Below are 21,330 nucleotides of genomic sequence, written 5' to 3' on the forward strand. Positions count from 1 at the left end.
ACAATAACTCACTGTAGAGCAAGAGTAAAATAGTACCAGTGTAATTGTCCTAAAATGGTCAGCTGTCTACAGGGAAATATTTTTAATTCATGACAAATTATGGAAAATTGTTGTCTGACAATGATTAAGCAAGTACAAAACAGACTTAATACCACACAAATGCACTACTTATGTAGTGGAAAGAAATTTGCATAATTTTGAACACAAGAAAAAATTCAACAGTTAATTTTTAATATATGACAGAAAATTAAGACACAACATCTTTAAGCACTTGTTCCTTGTAGCAATGCGTGATTATTTCAGATCACTGAAAGATGTAATTTTTGCCTTTAAAAATATTCACATTATGTAGAACTGTATTATGTAAAATTGCTATGAAAACTACTAAAAACTAAGAACTTATACAAATTAAATCTTCTTTTGACTTTAAGTTTTAAAACTCATTAAAAACCTTGGGGTTTAGGGAGCTTACCATTTAAAAAACAAATCTATTTAAAATAAAAATTCATTATGTTGACATTTTCTGGTGGAAGGAAAGGATATAACTTTGGCTGTCCAAAATTACTTTGATGACCATTACTGCTAGCATTTTATGTTGTCAATATTTATATCATATATCTAAAGTTTCCATAATGTTCCTTCAATATTATCAAATTATGCAACTATAATACTCTTACACACTTCAATTTAATAAATTTATAAATTTATTGTTGAGACCAAATGAAATGCACAAATGTTTAGATTTATCTGATCTCAATAAACGTGCAAAATCCATTAGTCTTCTGATTATAATAAAACTTATTTCTGTAACAATTGTGAACATATTTTGAAATATTTTAATATGACTTAGAAATATAACTACACATGATTATATCTTGATTAATATGATATTTTTTGAGAGGCTGCCAGCACCTTGTGGAATTAAATTAAATAAATGTAAAAAATATATGTCAGAATAATTTCTTTTGTTCCAGATTAGGTCTTTAAGAATGAAAAAAAAAAAGTCATCATATATTTTTGCCCAGAAGAATATCACTAGAAATAATCTTCCTAAACAAAAGGCTAAATAAAATATTTAGGTAAATTAACTTAAAACAAGAACCATCTATATTATATAGCTAAAATATCCTCTAGCTTTTGCCTGGGGAAAACTATTTGGGTTGTCCTTCCGTTATATCTTTGGGGCTGGGGAATACAGAGAAACTCTCAGCAACCACTGCACATAGCTCCATCTATTAAATAACCCAGAATGCTTTTGGTTACAGCTGGATTCTTCTAGTTGTCACCTGATATCACATATCCAGAGAACTACTGGTGCAGTACCTTTACAGACTTCATTCAACACTCTCAGTAGAAAATAAAGATGTTTTCCCTGCACTATGTGCTGAAAACCATGTAAATTTCTTCTAAATCCTCTCCACAAATCTTCTTTAGCATGCAAATCCATAAATCATCATAATACTGACAAAGCATTTAACCAATACATGAAACTAATGCTCATTCCATCCAAAGACACTAACAGGTAAAACTCCTCAAACTTTAGGCACCTTTTCAAAAGCTCTCATCAGAGCTTACCCTGCTGAAAATCACATGGCCACCCCTTCTTCCACATTGGCAATTAATCATTTTATCATTTAAAATGGCAGCATTTTCAGGTTCTTCCTACTTCATCTACGTTTTCTATGAACAAATGTTGATCCGGATCATACAATATAATTCACTTTTATCTTATGATAAAATATAATATATGTGTATATGTAAAACAACAACCCAGCAATAGCCATTTGAAAAAAGACAGTACTTACTGATGATGGTAAACCCGGAGGAACTTTTCGAACTTTCTTTGTTTGTACTTCTGCAAAAAGATGAACGACTTTTGAGTCACAGAAGCTTTTCCTATATGACATATGCTATACCATGAAGCACCTAGTCATTGCTGCTAGCATTTTAGCCTGAAGTATTTTTTTTTTGTTTTTTTTAAAGTATGTTGGTAAAATGCCACAGATACCATTAACTCTTTTTTTTTTTTGAGAACTAAAAAACAAACAAAAAAGTAAAAACTGCTATTTTGATAGGATAATGAATTCAAAATATTAATGGTTTTATTTATAATATTGTTTTCTCTCAGTATTTATTTTTAAAAATTGATCTTTTTTATTCTGCCAAAGAAAAATACAGAAAAGCTAACAGAGAATAAAGCTTCTGATATCTCAGCCTAATATATAGAAGTGATCTATATATTTAGGTTAGGAAGCAAGTCAATATCTTTAGATTTAAACAAATAATACAGCTTTTTTTTTTTCTCTTTTGTCATGTGTTCCTAAAAACCGCATCAGCCCAAATCATGAATTCAAATATATGAAGAACTCACCCATGGCACTACTGTGAAGAGGCCTCCTCCGAGGGTTATTGCTAGAATACTGATAGTACTGGGAACCAGGTTTGGATGGTGAGAGAGCTCCTGGATTGCCCATATCCATGTCACTTCCAAGGAGACTTTGCTAAAAGGGATAAAAAGAAAGAAAGAATATATATGGTTAAGTTTTTCTTTTCTTTCTTTATTCTCTCTTCCCTCTAACTCCCCCCCCCCCAAACTCCCCCACCTCTCTGGAACTGATTGTTAGCACTTAAACCCATGGAATAAAGAAAACAGCATCTGCTAAACTGAAGCATTAAAAAAATCTGTCTAAAACAGCCATCACAAAGGACTTTTAAGTTCCTTACATTAGAAAATAAGGTAGAAGGTATTTTGTTTTAAAATTCTTTTAAAATAACACAATGACTTCAGTATTCTTCATTGATACTATGATAAAATGTCATTTACAAAAGATTAATTTTCATTTAACCAGATTCAGGAATTTTATCTGTGAATTGTTCATGTCTTTTGTAGAAGCCAAAAATGAATTTGAATATTTAGAATAGGAAAACTTAATTCTGTAGTTGATGTATCAATGTGTATTTAAAAGTAGCTCTATTGTATTTAGAAGTTTATCTACATATAACAAAGGTTTTTTAATGAATAAATTTTATGGCATAAAATGCAAATTATACATAAAATTTAATTATTTTAGAAATTATAAAAATTTACAAAAATTTTAGACGATTTAGCCTAAATAGGAACAAAATAGAATATCTCCTGAGGATTCTTGCCAAATCAAGAGATAAATACTCACAGAAACAAAATTTACCTGGACATTCAGAAACTTTCATAGATCACTTTAATTACAATATAACATTATTAAACCTTATGATATTATGACATGAAAAATACTGTATAATATTAAATGTTCTATAAACTACATTGAAACTTACCCAAAATACATAAATCCCCTGATTATACTCTGCATTGAACACATTGTTCTTTTAATTATTCTGATATGCAATAAAACAGGTGTAGATACTACCATTTATATTAAGAACAAATTTACTATTTAATAAAGAAATTTTAAAATTAAGTACCAAAAATCTAACTTTATCGTTACTTGTAATCAACTTTTACTGACTGAACTAATTACTGTACTTGATAAAGTACAGAATGTGTTTTCCCTAATCTAAATTCTAATCACCATGTCACTCACAACAGACTTAGTAATGCTTCACTAACACACTATTCACATGCAAAATACTCTAAATAGGCCAATTATGACTCTGCCCCTGTTCCCTGGTTAACCCGCTGAGAACTGAAAAATTTCACAAGGCAGTCACCAACTAAAACAAAGGGTCCTTGTTTTAAATTAAGATAGTCTTTTTGATTCCTAAATAGCTCAACAAAGTGGCATGTCTTCCAATGAAAGCAGTTGGTCAAATATGACCCATAAGCTGGAAAATCAGAAATTAAAACATACCTTTTCCATGACCATATAGTTAAATATCAATTTTAAATTCAAGAGTTTTTTTTTGTGTGAGAAATACCTAAAATAACTACTCAGTATTGACATTCTCCTTTACTGATTCCATTTTTAATATTTTATACAATATCTAATAAAACATATATTTTTTTTAAAATCCCATAGAATGTTAGTTCAAAATTGATTTTTTGAGTCACAAACTTATTGTAGTAAAGTACAATTATCTGCCACATAGCTAACACACACCTGGCATCTGCATACTTTCCTTTCTCTTATGGTTTCTTCACTTCTTTCTCAGAGACGAGCTTTATGAAATCAAGGAAATTTTTCTAGAATTTCTAGTAGGCATAAATTTCTCACCCAAAGAAGTAAGAAATGTGACTAACATGACTTTGACTATTAGTTCAGTCTTCAGGTTAGTTATAAATATTTTCTATTATTAAGAATGGAGCTATATTTGCATATAGATAAATGATATATTTTGAAGCACAGCCAACAGAATTGTGGAAAGATTAAAAAAAGTATTTTGATAACTGCATTTGTTCAAAATTCTTGCTACTTTAAGTGAGAGTCACTAACAAGATTAGTATATGGAATATTAGACTGTTTAGTGACTTCCTACTCAGTCCTATTCATAGTTTCATAGGTTGAAGAACAATTGTCACTTTTAGATGTATTAGTATCTCTTGTTTAGTGATTTTAAACTTGCATCCTCCAGTTTCTTCCTTTTAAAAGTCTTTGTTTTTCCTTAAAATAAGTCATTTTTCTAGGCTATATATATGTTATTTTCTTCCATTTAAGGAGACTTTTCCCAGATTCCAGCAAAAGAGTCTCAGTCTTTCTCTTTCTCTATCTCCATCTCTCTGTTTCTATCTCTGTCTCTCTTTTTTTTCTCTCTCTCTGTTTGCACACACACACACACACACACACACACACACACACACACACACACAGGCACATACAGTGTAAAATATTGTGTAAAAAAAAAACAACGGGTAGTTACTTGTTCAGCCTATAAGAGATTCCAAAATGTCTGACACAAAGAAAAAGACTAAAAAACAGCAACAACTTAAGTGTTAGTAGGCTCTAGAAAGAATCTGACACTTAAAATAATTTTTTAAAATATTGAATAGCATCAAGTTTAAAAATTTAAATAAAATTCCTGATTTTCTAGATTCTGAATACTACCACATATATTTTTAATAATAATGTCTGAAAGTTAAGCTCAGATGTGCCATTTCTACTTTTTTGAAGTAATATTCTAATCCTTGTGTTAAATAGGATTAGGATGGTTCTAGCTTTTCAGATAGTGCAAGCTCATGTTCTGTGGTTTCGTTGGGTCCCACCAGTAAGCTGCCAGATTCTGCCAGGAAATACTGGAAACAAGATGTTGCATCTCTCAGAGCTAACCTGTAAATCTTAAAGTCATAGTGTTCTATTTGGCTAAACAGTCTTTAAAATAATAAAGGAAATCCCCTTAATGGGGCCCCCATTTTCCTTCATGGCAAAGCAGTTTCAATTTTGTTTAAAATCTTCAAAACCAAGAAGGGAATGACCTGAATTTATCAGTCAGGTTTTCATGCTTTTCATTTAACAGCAAAGAGCCAATCTTAGCATAGCAACCCATGTGCCAGATTCAGGCATCCTGCAGGGCTCTTTGTCAGTATGAATTTTTGTTTGTTTGTTTGCTACACAGGATCTGGGTCTGACTGTGCTTCTAACCTGCTCCCAACCTTGCCTCCTTTTTATTTTAGCTCCACCCACAAAGCTTTTGTCAAATCTCAGATCAACCACTGAACTTTGTCCATACAACCCAGTAAATGAAACCCTGAGTTAAACCTGAGTAATAGAAAAGGAGAATATATCTCAAATGAGATTAATACTTGAATGGTAAATATAGAACAAATTTCTTGAAGGCTGCACTATCAACTTTTAAATTATCTTGCACTTAACTACTATATCATTTCAATTGGTGCCTTAAGAATATTGAGTGGGTGGTACAGTTCTTTAAAACTATTACATTTACCCTTAATTATAAATATGAGAGAGATGAAAGTAAAATAAGTAGATTTGGGGGGGAATTATAATTGATTTAGTCAATAGGTCAATGACTTTGAATTTCAAAATTGAAAACTATCAGTTGAAAAGAAATCCTTTTGAAAAGGGAAACTTCTTTAGGTTTCTTAGGGTTTTCTCTGATTTTTACGTCATTCCCATTACGTTGTGATCAGATATCAGACACAACATCATGGGGGGATGTTGTAGAACAGATAAAAGCAGTCTCAGATGAAACCAGATTAAGCTCCTTTTCTGAACTATTGCCAAATGCTTGTGAGTTTAATTCATGTTTGGGTATTCTAGTACTCACACAGCTGCAATTCCATTCTTTCATCACAGACCTAAGTGATGTATGGTGGCTTTGTATGGTGAACTGACTTTACAAAACTAGGCATTTTGGAAGGCTTTATGTTAATATGGAAATAAAATTCTGAACTATAAAACATATGAATGCTGAATATATGGATGTGTACATAAGCCTTTGCTTATGTTAACTATAAAATAAGTGCTGCTGAAATTTACAATTTGGATTTGTTTAAAATACTTTTAAACACAGCTTTGGTCATTTTTATATAGTTACTTCTACACAGAAGTAGATTTTCAAAAACACTGCTGAATAAAATTCTTGATAGCTATGGTAAAGATTCTGTAAAACCCTATCAAAAAACTCCTGCTGAATTTGCCATTTTAGCCAAAGAACACCCATTGCTGACTTCTATAGTATCAGGAGGGGGTGAGAATTTTGCTGCTATTGGCACTTAGTCCGCAGCCTATAAGCATCTCAGGCCAAAGTACAATCAAGGACAGAATATTTTCACCTGTTCATTTCTGACTCAAATGATTTAAAAGTGAAGGTCAGTATTTAGACCAATTTTGTTTTCTGTAATGGACAGCATGGAAATCAATGATCATTTTCATTTCTTCTCATTCTTAAATTAACTCTGAAAGATTGAGGCCTACTCAAACAGAAGCTGAACTCCTTGGGAACTTCAATAATCTCTCAGAAGAAAACAAAGCTTTTAACAGTTCATGCTTGCTAAGTCATAGTGCTATAGTATCCCATGTCATCTGCTTTAATTCAAAGGAACATAATCAATGTGCTTAGATTTTAAAAAAAACATACTTAAATGTGAACAATTTACTTAAATAATTGCTTCTTTACCATTCAGAAACATCTTTTTTATGATACAGTTTTTCTTCACAAAATTATGTTCAGTTTACTGATTTCTAGTTAAAAGGTTAATGATGAATATCTGCTAAGGTAGATCTCAAACAGCATTTTTAATGAAAAAAAGTAAACACTCAAGTATTCACTTTAAAAGGCAAAACAAGAAAACAAGTTAAATCTGAGACCATCTAAACACAGGTAAGTAACTGGCTCTGTGAAGGCCAAAGTTAACAACCGTGTCTGCCCTTTATTTAACAAAATCAGCAGTGAATAATCTGAATAATTCATGATTTTAAAAAATCCATTCATAAAAACTTTCAGGAGTTCTTCAAAATTCTATTTCACAGTGCCTCTTCAGACAGTCAAAATGTTATTGGGAATTCACTTCCAAATATCAACAAAAAGACTAATTCACAAGAAATCACTGCAATTAAACAGATCTATAGAGATTAGGAAATGATTTATGACATCAGATTTTACCAAAATATAGAGAGAATGGCTTTTTAAACTTTTTTCATTCATAATTTCTTTTTGCCAAGAAATTTTTATGTAACCCAGGTATCGAGGTATATAAAATAGGCATGCAAATTAAATATTTACTCATAATAAAATGGTATTTTTGCCACCTCCACATACAGTCATGTGACCCCACATGGGATCACAATCCACAGTTTAAGAAGCTTTGATCTTAATTGCTATTTAAATAATTTTAATAAGGAAAGTTATTAGCAATTTGAAATATGATAAATTAGAAGGCAAGGATCCTATATGTGCTGAATAGTATCTGGTATATTATGAATATTTAGTAAATAGTAATAATGTGATAAAGTATAAACAAGGCATAATAAATGAATGAATGATGAATGAATAAAAAAGTAAATAAATTAAAACAACTAAGAAACAAAATTCCAGAACATCAGATCAAAAACTTGAGATACATACAACCTTTGCTAAAAGCAGATCAGATAAGAATTTTTTCAGTTGTTTTAAAGACAGTTTCATCTTTCAAACATGAAGAATGAAGAAGTTGAACCAAAAGACACAATCTCTGAGACAAAGATCCTTCAGTTAAAACTTTGATTGTATGATAATCCTGTCTGTATCTACAAAAGCTACCATACATAGACATTCAGCTTTCATTTGAAGAATTTAATGGAAGAACTTATCAAGCTCAAAGGTAGTCCATTCTACTCAGGGAAGACTCTAATTCTTTTAAAGAGGTTTTGTTTGGTTTTGTTGTAAATCAAACTGAAATCTGCTTTTTTTTTTTTTTTTCAACATCTCTCCACTGTTCCAAGTTCTACACTGTTTTACAGAACACGTTCAGTCTTCTAAGTGACAATCCTTTAAACATATGAAGGTAACTATCAAAATCTTTGTCTTAAAACATTCCTTGTCAAGCTAAACATGCACAATCCTTCAATATCCATGTTTACCACCCCTGTTGTCCTCATCTGGGCCATTATTTGCTCATTTTTGTAGTACTCATAATTGAACATCATACTTCAGAAGTGGTGTGTTAAATGAAGAATACCACAGAACTGGTATCTTCTTTACACTGGACTCTATTTTAATTTATGTAGCATAAGGCAAAATGCTTCTCTCCCCCTCCCCCAGGCAGACATATTGCACTATCTACTTGTCAAGTTTGCAGACTAAGATTCTCAGATCTTCTTCAGATGAACTACTTTGCTATTATGTCCCCCATCTTGAGTTTATTAAAGTGATTTTGCAACACAAGTGTAAAGCTTTATACTTATCCTTATTAAATATTATTTTATTCCATTAAGCCCAGCATTCTAGCCTATAAAGATTACAGAGCTTGATTCAGTCATCAATCTTTTTAATTATTTCTTCCAAGTTTGTTAAGTATATTCTTTATGCCTTCATTTAAGTCACTGATAAAAACACTTACATAGCACAAGACAAAGGAAAAATATCTAAAAGAACTTCACTAGAGATCTCCCTTTAAACTGATATGCTATTCTGAAGCTACTATTAACTAACAAAAAGAAATTACTTACTAAGCTAAAAATAAAAACTATCAGAGATGACCATGCCATCTTTGAATTTCTGAAAGTTTAGGAAAGGACGACTAGGTACATTTTAATACTCATTTTAGCCTAAAGCAGATCACATTTCAAAGAGTTCAGAGAAATGTAAGCAGAATGATAATAAAAAATAAGTACACAATATCATGGCCTTAAGATTCTAATAGAGAACTTAGGTCAAGAGGGAAAAGATGTTCTCAAGAATAAAATTGTGACAAAACAGACACAAATAATTCTAATGAGGAAGTAAAAAGAGACCAGTCTCCAGACTTTGAGCAACATGAATGCATTTAATAACTCATCAAATAACTCAATTTTTAGAATGGCAGGAATAATGGTTCTAGTTTTATTAGAGGGTCAAAGACTACATAATTTTTAAGTTACTTCCAATTCTGAGAATTCCTTCTATAAGGAAGAACTTCTTGAGAAATGAATGTGGAATTGATTGCTTCAGGAGTTGGTGCATTCCCTATCATTGAAGGTTTTTTCAGATTTTTAGATATTTTTCCTTTGTCTTGTGCTATGGTCATCTATCATGAATGCTATAGAGAATAATCATTTTCAAATATGAACTGCTTGAGAAGACCTATTTTAATTTATTTAAAAGTCCCTTCTAGTTTTGTTTTTTTTCTAGTTTTTTTCTAGATTTTATGATTGGCTAACAACTATAAAACTAAGGATATTAATTTGCTATTCTGAGAATGAAATATACCCATATCAAAATAAAATATTTCAAAAGATTTGTGGTTTTACTTGTATTGTATACTTATATTTACTGTGTATTTACTTGTATTGTATCTTTTCATCCACATAGATGACAATTTTTCTATACCTTATTGATTCCTGTGTTCAAAATATTTTTAATATCAGGGTAAAATCCTGGTGATTAGTTTCTCTAAACTAATCTAGGCTGAAAGACAGCATGTTTCATTGAGTTCCATATGGGATCCTTACAAGTCACTTAACCTTTTCTTATTTGTAAAAAGGATATATAGTAAATGTACTAATAATTAAAACACAGTTTTGTCAATAAATCACAGTATAAATTCAATCCTATGAACATTTATAAGTGTCCAAATACTAAAAACAAATAAATTATGATTATTGTTCCAGATATGATAGTTTGTGGAAGAATTGTATTTTATGCCTTTTCGATTTGGAAGGGCCTGTTAGAATCAGAACTTTACTAGCATAGAGTTCAAGAACTCAGCATCCCCTCCAAACAAAAATAAGGAATCAGAGTAGAGCATTAAAAAAAAATGAGAAGTAGAGTAATACAAAACCTAAAATTATATTATAAAGCAACAAACATCAAAACCATTTGGTACTGGCTAAAAATATAATGGTAGATCAATGGCATACATTAGATACACATGACACAATAACCAAGGCCTATAGTAATCTAGTATTTAATAAACCCCTAAATTCCAGATTCTGGAAAAAGAAGTCCTTTGACAAAAATTGCTGGAAAAACTGGAAAATAATATGTCAGGAACTCAGCACAGACCTACATCTCACAACCCATACTAAAATAAGGTCAAAATGAGTACATGATTTGGGCATAAAAATGATACTATAAATAAATTAGGAGAACAAAGGATAATTTCTCTATCAGATCTTTGGAAAAGGGAGGAATTTATGACCAAAGAAGAACTAGAGAACATTATAAAAGGCAAAATGGCAACTTCACTTACATTAAATTTAAAAAGTTTTTGCATAAACAAAACCAATAGAACCAAGATTAAAAGGGAAATACAAAGCTGGGGAAAATCTTTACATCCAATGTTTTTGATAAAGGTCTCATTCTAAAAATACATAAAGAACTGTGTCAAATTTGTAAGAATACAAGTCATTTCCCAATTGATAAATGATCAAATGGTATGAACAATTTTCAGATGATGAAATTAAAGCCATCTCTACTCATGTGAAAAAATGCTCTAAATCACTATTGATTAGAGAAATATAAATTAAAACAATTCTGAGATACTACCTTATACCTCTTAGATTGGCTAAAATGACAGGAAAAGATAATGATAAATGCTGGAGGGGATGGGTCCACTGTTGGTGGAGTTGTGAAATGATCCAACCATTCTGGAGAGCAATTTGGAACTATACCCAAAGGGCTATAAAACTATGTATATCCAACAGTGCCATTACTGAGTCTGTATCCCAAGGAAATCATAAAGGAGGAAAAAGAGGACCCACATGTACAAAAATGTTTGTAGCAGCTCTTTTTGTGGTAGCACAGAATTGGAAAATGAGTAGATGCCCATTAATTGGGGAATGGCTGAACAAGTTGTGATATATGAAGAAAATGGACTATTATTGCTCTATAAAAAATGTTGGACAAGCTGACGTTAGAAAGTCCTGGAAGATTTACATTAATTGATGCTGAGCAAAACAAGCAGAATGAGGAATCATTGTACAAAATAACAGCAAGATTGTGCATGATCAGCTATGAAAGACTTGGTTCTTATCAGTGGTTCAGTGATCTAAAGGAAATCCAATAGACTTTGGAGAGAAAATGCCATCTGCATCCAGAAGAAGACAGAATGTAAATCAACACATTCTCTGTTCACTTCTTTTTTCTGTTGTTGTTTTTTTTTAACCTCTCCCATGGCTTTCCCCCTTTTTTCTGAATTTTCTTTCTCAACATAATTCATAAAGCAATATGTATTAAAAATAAATTTAAAAAGAAAAAAAAAAACAAGAAGCAGTGAAGCTTAATTGCATAGAGGTAGCCTTGGATATAGGAAGATCTAGATTTCAATCTAAATTATTGTATTTATTGGAGTCAGGAGTTCTTTTTTTTTTTTCCCTCTGGAATTCCATATCACTAAGAAGGTTATATGTATTAGTGAAACAAAAAGTACTTGGGAAGAATTTGAGGCTCACTACTATATAAATAAAGTTGACTTGTATGTCTATATGTACCTATTTGGAGGCAGAAGAGTATAACAAAGATCTGATCTCAGAAATACACAAAAAGAATGAATTCAAGATCTTCTAAAATAGTTTGGTTCTATGATACTGGGCAAGTCCTTAGACTCTTCATTACTCTAGGCAAATGTCAAGACCTCTAAAGAGGTTCCAACCTGCATTGGTGGAAGGAATTTTGGCATTTTGGGTATTCTTTCCTTATACCAATGAAATCATAGTCTAGTTTCCATTCTCGTCCCTTATAGGTAATTTCCTCCCTCTACAAATAAACTACATAAGAATTTGACATAAGTTTCCTGGTTAGTTTATGCTGCTTTTCAGTTCAGGAAGTGTATTTAAGATGTAATTGAATAAGGATATTTTAATCACCGCTTGTCTTAAAATACTTTTTTTTCCAGCAATTTTATTCAAAACCAAAAATAGAACAATTTTGAAAAAAAAAAATCTTGTTAACCTACTAGGAAAATTAGTACTTCTCTTTCAAAAGCTCCTTTTTTTCTTCCAACCTTCAAGATTCTGCTCAAATAAGAGGTCTTTTCTAGTTCCCCACACTGCTAGTATACTTATAAGATTATTTTCTATTTACAATGCGTATATATATATATATATATATACACATAAATATATGTACATACATATATATGTACATATATATACGTATATATATATATATACACACACACACACACACACATGTGTTATTAAGTTATTTTTCAGTCATGTCTGACTTTTCATGACCCCAGTTGAGGTTTTCTTGGAGGCTTGTCATTTCCTTCTCCAGTTTATTTTACCAAAGAGGAACTAAAACAAACAGAGTTAGGTGACTTGTCCAGAGTCACACAACTAGTAAACTGAGCCTGGTACTGTATCCACTGCACTACCTGGTTCCCCCCATCTATATAGATAGCTTTTGCAAGTTTTCTTCTCCATTAGAATATGAGCTCCTTGAGGGCAGAAATTGTACTTCTTTTTTGTTTTCTATTTCCCAATTTTTTAGCACAGTGCCCAACATGCTTAATAAATGAATGTTGACTGACTTTATAGACACATATGTATCATACAGATTAATTAATACTAATAGTTAAATAAATAAATACTCAGGAAGGCATCAGTTCTTGAGGGATTTAGAAAAGGGTTCATGTTGAAGAAAGTGCCTGTATTATACATCAGAGGAAGAGAGGAACTATGAAGTAGAGGTAAGAAGGAACAGCATGCTAAGAATGAGGGATACATAGCAGATAGGATATCATGTGTGAGGAAAAGGGAGAAGGTCATTGTAGCTCTACTGTAAAGTGAGAAAGGAGAAATAATATAGAATGAGACTGAAAAAACAGTTTGTGCTTGAGTTGGGTGGAACTTTAAAATGTAGATAAAAGAATTTAGATTTTATTCTAGAAGAAAGAAAAAAAGTAGTGTTGATCAAGTAGGTTAGTCATATTGTTAAATCTGTTCCTTAGGAAAAATTTACTTTGATAACAATGTGAGGAATAGATTGAAGTGATGAGAAATTTAGAGTTGGGAGATCCATTAGAGAGTTTATACTCTCATCATAAAGTGAGTGATGATAAGAGCCTGAACTAAAGCTGTAGCTACATGAGTAGAGAGAAATGGTTGGATGAGAGAGATATCATGAAGGAAGAATAAGCATGCTTTGATAATCGATGGAATATATAGGGTGAAAGAGGGTGAAGGAGAATGAAGGCAAGTATAGAGTTGAGTATAATGCTAAAATCATGAACCTGAGATATTGGAAAGATAGAGGTGCCTTCAAAACAGAGGAACAGATGATGACAAAAATGGTGAAAGAGATATAAAGAATTGTTGAGGGTTGTGTTGAGGTTTGTTGTATTTGTGGAAACAATCTATCAACACATATTTATTAAATGTGTAATACATTCAAGACACTATGCTACACTCTGGGAATATAAATACAAATGAAATAGTACCTGCCCCTAAGGAACTTAATAATTAATCTTGTGAGAGGACAACATATACATATATAGACATGCAGAAGTGATACATGATAACTTGGGATGAGGGCACTATTACCTGAGGATATAACGAAAAACTTCAGGTCAAAAATGGCTTTTGAGCTTTGATGGAATCAAGAGTAAGTAGAAAGAGTACATTCCAGTCATGGGAATTGCCAGTAGAACACACAGAGATGTGGGAAATGATGTGCTCTATATGAGGCTTGTATTACAGTGTGCATGAAGGAGACTAAGTATTTAAGTCTGGAAAGGCAATATGGTATCATGTTGTGAAGGGCCTCAAAAGTTAGACAGAAGAGTTTCTTTTTGCTTTAAGTCAAAAGGAGCTACTGAAGTTTAGAGTAGGAAACTGGTTAGTTATTCAGCTTGGAGCTTTAGGAAAATCAAGAAAGCAAGCAGGAAGGTAATCACAAAACTAAAGGGATAAGCCTAGAGGAATTACCTCCCTCAAAGAAGAGCCTGTGTAAATAAGGTCTTTATCATTTAGCCCCTAGCTGCTTTGCAATTGAAAGTTTATAATGGCAGGATGAAAGCCATAGATAAGGCTTGGGCTAGTTTATAAAAACAATAAACAAAGCAAACAGAAATAAATTTTTCTCATATACTAGTTTATTTAAAAAAATAGGAGAAACTGTTGTTGTTTTTTCCCTCTAAGAATTGGTTGATACTACTTTTTTTGGGATCATAAGTGTCCCAAGAATGCCTAAATAGCATTGTTTATACTCTCATCATAAAGCACCACAAGTCACCCAATAATAACTTAGAATATATATCTGGAATGTACAACATGGTAAGTATACATCTCAGAATCTTCACCTTGGTGACAAGATCACTTGCTATTTTTAACATCATTTTCAGCTCCTTGATTTCTGTCACCCATATTTAGACCAAGTCATTTCTTCCTTTTTTCTGTACATCTTCTCAATGACCACATGTCTAAGTCTTTATAACTTCTTGATAACAGCAGAAATCTCTCACAAGAGTACAGAAAACAGAAGGATAAGAGAGTCCTCCCTCCTTTTTTTAAATTTGTAAAAAATTTATTTATTTACTTATTTATTTTTATTTTGGGTGGAACAAAGTGAGTAGAAAATAGTCCTGAGGTGAAGTCTGCAGCACAGGCCTCTTCATATTATCTTCCTCCCAAACAAAATCCTATTAGAACTTTCCTATTATTGTCAATGGCCCCAAACATCTTTCTAGTCACTCTAATTTGCAAGCTGAGTTTATCTTTGACTTCTTTTATCATTTTTGCTTACTTCTCATATCTAATCAGTTGCCAAATATTTTCTCTCTCCATACCATCTCTTTCATCTGACCCCTTCTCTATTCACATAACAAGCACTCTAGTTTACACATGAAGTCTCTTGTCTCCTGGGTTATTGCAATAGCCTCTTAATTGCTCTCCACGCTTCTGCTGCATCTTGGATTACTGGCATTCACCACCACACCTGGACTCTTCTTGTTTTTAACAGGTTCAGAATTTGTACTCTAGTCAAATTTGTTTAGTTACAGACATCACTTGACTGTAATGACTTATAGTATTTCAAATATGCCATTTCCTTAACTTTCCTTATGAAGCTTATTTTGACTAACCCCACCTGCATATCACAATTCTATTCAGGTTAGCATTTGCTAGAAAATATGAATATTACTACAAACAGCTGTAATTGGTTTGCACTGGTGTTTTATCTCTCTTTATGTTTTCCTCCATTGAATGTCTACTTTGAAAACTCAAAGTACAGAACTGGGACAAAACTTTCATTTCTCAAAGTTTATGATAGTGGATTGTGAAGCACAGGAAGTCTGGCAATGGACTGTGTTATCAGAGGTCTAGGCTAGCTAAACTTTGAAGAGTCTCATCACTGGCCATCTGAAAGTGAATTTCCTTTTGCCACAGTAACAAGTAACCTCTCCCCCTGCCCCCCTCTGTTTCTCTTGTGTCTCTCTTTGCTACTGGAATACAGAATTTTCATTAAGTATAAGATTTGTTTTCAACATAAATTCCTGAATAACTTCTAACATTTACTTTGTCTATTTGTGGTAACAAAGTAGCCTAATTACACTGGAAAGCAACATAAAAAGCCTTATCCTCCTGGACTCTACTATGACCAGATCCCAGTAGATGCCAGACGGCTCAGTCAAAACTGGGTCATTGAGAAGTCATTTCTTGCTCACCTGAAGTCAGGCATCTAGATGATTGAGTGAATAGAGAACTGAGCCTGGAGTTCAAATTGGGCTTTAGACACTTATCAGCTATGTGATTCTAGGACAATCACTTAATCACTATAAAATAGGGAGAAAAGCAGCATCTACCTTGTAAGGTTGTTGTGAGGATCAAATGAGATAATATTTGTACAATGTTTACCACAGTGCCTGGCACACAGCAAGTATCACTATATAAATACCTCTTTTCTTCTCCAATTCCTACCAGGAGCTATAGATCCCCTTCCTGGTGGGACATCAACTAGTAATTCCAGAACACAGGTTCTTTCCACAAGATATTCACATTTTAAGAGAGGAGATAACATAGTTAGGTTCATATAAACCAAGATAAATAAATAGAGCACATAAAGGTAATCTGAAAGGGAAGCATTAGCAGCTGGGGGACCCAGGAAAGGCTTTCTATTTCTATGGACTAGATCTGAACTGAGTCTTAGAGAAAGCCAGAGAAAGTAAGAGGCAAAACTTGGGGGACAGTCAATGCAAAAAATATGAAAATAGGAAATGTAGAATCCTATTCAAGGAACTACAAGTAGGTCAGCCGAGCTGGATTGGAAAATATATGGAAGGAAGTAAAATATAAGAAGTCTGGAAAGGTAGGGAGAGGTCAAATAATGTTGAGTCTTACATGGCCAAAAGAGGAGTTTATATTTATATTAGAAGAAATAGGGAGCCACTAGCCTGCTTAAGCAGTCATAGCATGGCCAGATTTGTGCTTTAAGATCACTTTGACAGCTAAGTGCATGATAGACTAGAGTGGGGAGAGACAAAAGAGAAGAAACCAAGCAGCATTATACTGACATAGTTCAGTGACAAGATACTGGACTAGGATGGTGGCTGTATAAGTACAGAGTAGGAGGCACATAAAAGAGATGCTGTAAAAGTAGAAATGATGGTAGTGGATTAGATATTTGAAGTGGGTAAAAATAAAGAGTTGTAGAAAAACTTGAAGTTGTAACCATGGGTGACAGAGGACAGTGGTATTGATGACTCCTGATAATAATAGGGAAGTATTAGGGGAAAAGATGATGTGTTCTCTTTTGAGAGTCTTACAGAACCTTTTGTTGGAGATATTCATCAGGCAGCTGAAGGTACAAAGCTAGCTCAGAGAAACCATAGCTAGAAGTATAAAGTAGGGATTCATTTGCATAAAGAAGATAAATATGGCACTGGTTAGATCATTGAATGATATAGGCCAGAGTAAAAATAAGAAAGAAGGGGTCCAACACAGAAGACATCCACAGTTAGGGGCATGTAATATGAATGAAAAGCTGGCAAAGAAAAAAAAAAGTGGAGATAGAGAAAAGAACTAAAAGAGAACAGTGTTGTAAAAATCCAAAAGGGAATTGAACAACTGTGTTAAGTGCTACATAGATAGTCAATAGGCACTTATTAAATACTACTATGTGGCAGACAGGGGACTGAGCACTTGGAAAACAAAGAAAAGCAAAAGACAAAGCCCTTAAGTAATTCACAATCAAATAAGCAGTGTAGCATGCAAAGGCATATGGATAAACAAATCATATACAAGAAAACTAAGAAATAATCAATAAAGAAAAAGCCTTAAAAATTAAGAGAGTTTTGGAAAGAATATCTGTACAAGATGAAATTTTATCTGGGAACAAGGTGAAATTTGAGCTGGGACCCAAAGGGAGCCAGGGAAGAGGAAGAATATGTTGAATAGGGAGGAACAATTGTTAAGAAAAATCAAGAAAAGGCCATCAGATTTGGCAATTAAGAAATCACCAGTAATTTTGGAGAGGGAAATTTCCGTTGAAAAATGAGGCTGGAAAACAAGACTACATAGAACTTAGAAGAAAGGAAGAGAAAAGGAAGTAGAAGTGCAATGCCAATTATAAGTATTTCTTGCCATTCTCATGTGACTGGAGTTTTTTTTTTTAATCTAGAGAATTTATTTTACCATGTTCCAAATGTTATAATTAGAAGGTGATTCAGGGGAAAGATACACAAAACAAATAACTGATTATGAACATGAGTTCTTCATCTTTTTTCCTTCTCTAACAACAATAAAAAAAGCTGTTTGTATAATATAAATAGTTCATGGTAGAATTCAGATTTTGTTAATATATCTGGTCAAATATAACAGGTTACAGAGGTGAAATCTATTTTAATAAAACAATACTAACTCATTTTAGATCTCACATTTTCTGGTTAAGATCTCACTTTTTCTGGTTAAAAAGTAGATTATGCTAACATAAAAAGAATTTCTAGAAATCTAATATGCATCTTGTTAAAGCTCAAAGCTCCCAAATAGCTAACTTCAAATTTATAAATAGAATGGGAAATGTCTGACAAGTTTTTTCACTTCATGAAATCAAGCATATAACAAAACAATGAAGAACTTCTGTATCTGGACCACGGCCCCACTATTGCCCTCTAAAAACTACTAAGCTTTTTCCAGCTGCCCCTTAGATGCCTCCCTCAATTAGAATGTGAGCTCCTTGAGAGCCAACGCTGCCTTGATTTTTATTTGTATACCTAGCATTTAATACAATATGCTATAAGCATTTAATAAATGTTTTTGCTTACTTATTTGCATTTATTCATTCATGTAATGTTTCCTGTAAGACCCGGCTTATAAAAGAGCATGAATTAAAAAAGCACAAACTCAGATTTAATATACCAAAATATCTCCATACTTTAAAATCCTCAAAATATTAAAGTTGAAGACATTAATATTTTTTACAAGGACATTTTAGTAATTTTTTTGGTAGTTAGTTATTTAGATGCCAAAGAATGGCATACAAGATAAGCTACTGAATATAAAAAGTATTTTTACATGTTCATGTCAGGCATTTGGATGCATTTAAAGCCTCAAACAAACATATTGAAAGCCAGAAATCATTTGTTACTTTGTATCTTTGAATAAAGTATGTCAAATTGGTAATCATTCTATGCAATTCTTCAATTCCCAATCTAATGATAATATATAGAGGACACTTTATTTCAGTCAATCCCACTTGCTTAAACTCGATAAGGTTGTATATGTCATGGAAATGACCTGATTTGAAGGAATTGTGCACAGAAAACTTCATGTCAGAAGGGTAAGGTACAACCAAGGTTATCTTCATTTTAGAAATATTTCTTGAATGCTGTTTAAAATGATGAGAAAATGGATTCCACTCAGAATGTGCAAGGGTCAGGTAAAAGCCAACACAGAAAGTTCATTAAGACCTTCTTTTTTCTAAAGAATGCATTAAAAGCACATTTAAAAAAACCTAATCCTACAAACACTTATTAAATACCTCCTAATTATGGACCACTGTGCTCTGGCTTTATAAACAAAAGGAAAACAGTTGTCTTCCTTAAGGAGAACTTGAATTCTATTGGATTATTGCAATATTTACCAAAAATCGGTAAATATAATATAACCAGCACTTTAAAAAAAAGAGCATTCATGAATACAAGGACACTGAATCCCCAACCATGTGCACAATGGAAGTATGATCTCTTAGAATTAAGAAAAGCAACAACAACAACAATTTTTTTTTAACAATATAGCATATTGTGCTATTAATTAACTAATTGATGAGTATAATTAATACTCATTGATTATTAGCATTATTAAAATCATTTGGTATTCATTTTCTTATCAATCTTTTAATATTTCATGGCATATATTTTAAATTCCATATAAGGAGAAATTTATCTTCACAATAACATGAGAATTCCTTAGTTCCAATGTTTTCTTTTAATTATCCTGTTTTTGAATAAGTTAATTCCTACTACAACTAAAACTCAAGTGTTAGAAAAATACTTTGAGTAGCAAATCATACATAGCAGGAGTATCTGGATTTTGTAAATGATACTTTTCTTAAACATTAAGATCGGCTATGTTCTTTTTGTTGGTCACATTGTTTTTAGTGAAAAATTATGAATAGATGTTATATATAGGATTTATATAACACTTTAATATTTGAAAAGTGCTTTTGAAAAACAAAATCTCATTTGATCTTTTCAACAATCTTGTAGAGAAGTTATTTTCCAGCTAGTAAGAATTAATCAGAATCTGAATTCAGGTCTTCTTGACTCTATTCCTAATATTCTATATCTCCTCTACTATAGCTGCCTACTGCTTAATATGAAAACTATCTTATTTGATCAATTTGGATGACTCTAGAAATATTCAACAAAATTCATATGGAGAAACAGACTAAATGTGTGAAAATTTTTGGTTGTTGTTCCCTACTTCTAATTGCTTGGCTATATTAAGGCTTCCATTTCCATTCTTTTCCCCTGACCATCAGAAACTGGAAAACAATAAAATATGTTCCTTTTTCTTAACTTTGAATTTTCTAAACATGTGCTGAGAAAGTCCCAAGTTCAAATCCATCCTCAAATACTTACTAGCTGTGTGATCCTTTTAAATTCGATAATCCTCTTTGCCTCAGTTTCCACACCTGTAAAATGGGGATAAATAATAGTACCTGCCTCACAGAGTTTTTGTGATGACAAAATGTGGTAATTATTTGTAAAACAACAACAATAAAACAAACTCTTAGCATAAGACCTAGCACATAGTATGCATTATATGCTTATCCCTTCTCCTGTCCCTGAAGCAAATAACAGCAATATAATTGCCATAAAAACAAAACAAAACAAAAATCCTATCATGAATACATTTTTACATAAGGTGCAATTATTTATTTATTGGTCTTTTTTTTTTTAACAAGCTTTTTCCTTAAAGTATTCAAGCTATAATTTTAAATTTTATATAACATATAACTCTGATATCACTTCTAAATTATTACTCAGTACACCATTTACATCTGCAGTATGTATATATGTACATTTGTAAATGCCAACTACTTTTTTCTATAAGTTGACTATTTTAAAAATCATATTCACTTTTGCTGGTATTACTATGTCCTGAAGTAACAAGGTCGGGCGCTGGCGCTCGCTCTCTCTCTCTCTCTCTCTCTCTCTCTGTGTGTCTCTCTCTCTCTTCTTCCTTCTTTTTCTACAATTCACTAGTTCAGAAATTAGCATCTTATAACATATAGCTGAGGATAATTAGGTGGCTCAAAAAA

The 21,330-nt window shown here is 32.2% G+C and overlaps 1 protein-coding gene across 13 annotated transcripts in view; it reads right to left on the reverse strand.

The window, feature by feature from the left end:
* Positions 1-21,330, reverse strand: part of TCF4 (transcription factor 4) — a 406,802-nt gene that overhangs the window by 149,644 nt on the left and 235,828 nt on the right. For 11 of the 13 annotated variants that reach the window (XM_074279414.1, XM_074279413.1, XM_074279411.1 and 8 more), the window contains 2 exons: positions 2,372-2,501; positions 1,806-1,855 (listed from right to left, as the gene is read on the reverse strand). In XM_074279414.1, coding sequence (XP_074135515.1) covers positions 1,806-1,855; positions 2,372-2,501 — 180 coding nt within the window. Of the gene's footprint in view, positions 1-1,805; positions 1,856-2,371; positions 2,502-3,312; positions 3,443-20,647; positions 20,668-21,330 lie in introns of those variants that run through there. The other 2 variants (XM_074279424.1, XM_074279417.1) reach the window with 2 other exon arrangements.

Source organism: Sminthopsis crassicaudata, chromosome 1 (assembly GCF_048593235.1).
Source record: "Sminthopsis crassicaudata isolate SCR6 chromosome 1, ASM4859323v1, whole genome shotgun sequence".
NCBI classification, from domain to species: Eukaryota; Metazoa; Chordata; class Mammalia; order Dasyuromorphia; family Dasyuridae; genus Sminthopsis; species Sminthopsis crassicaudata.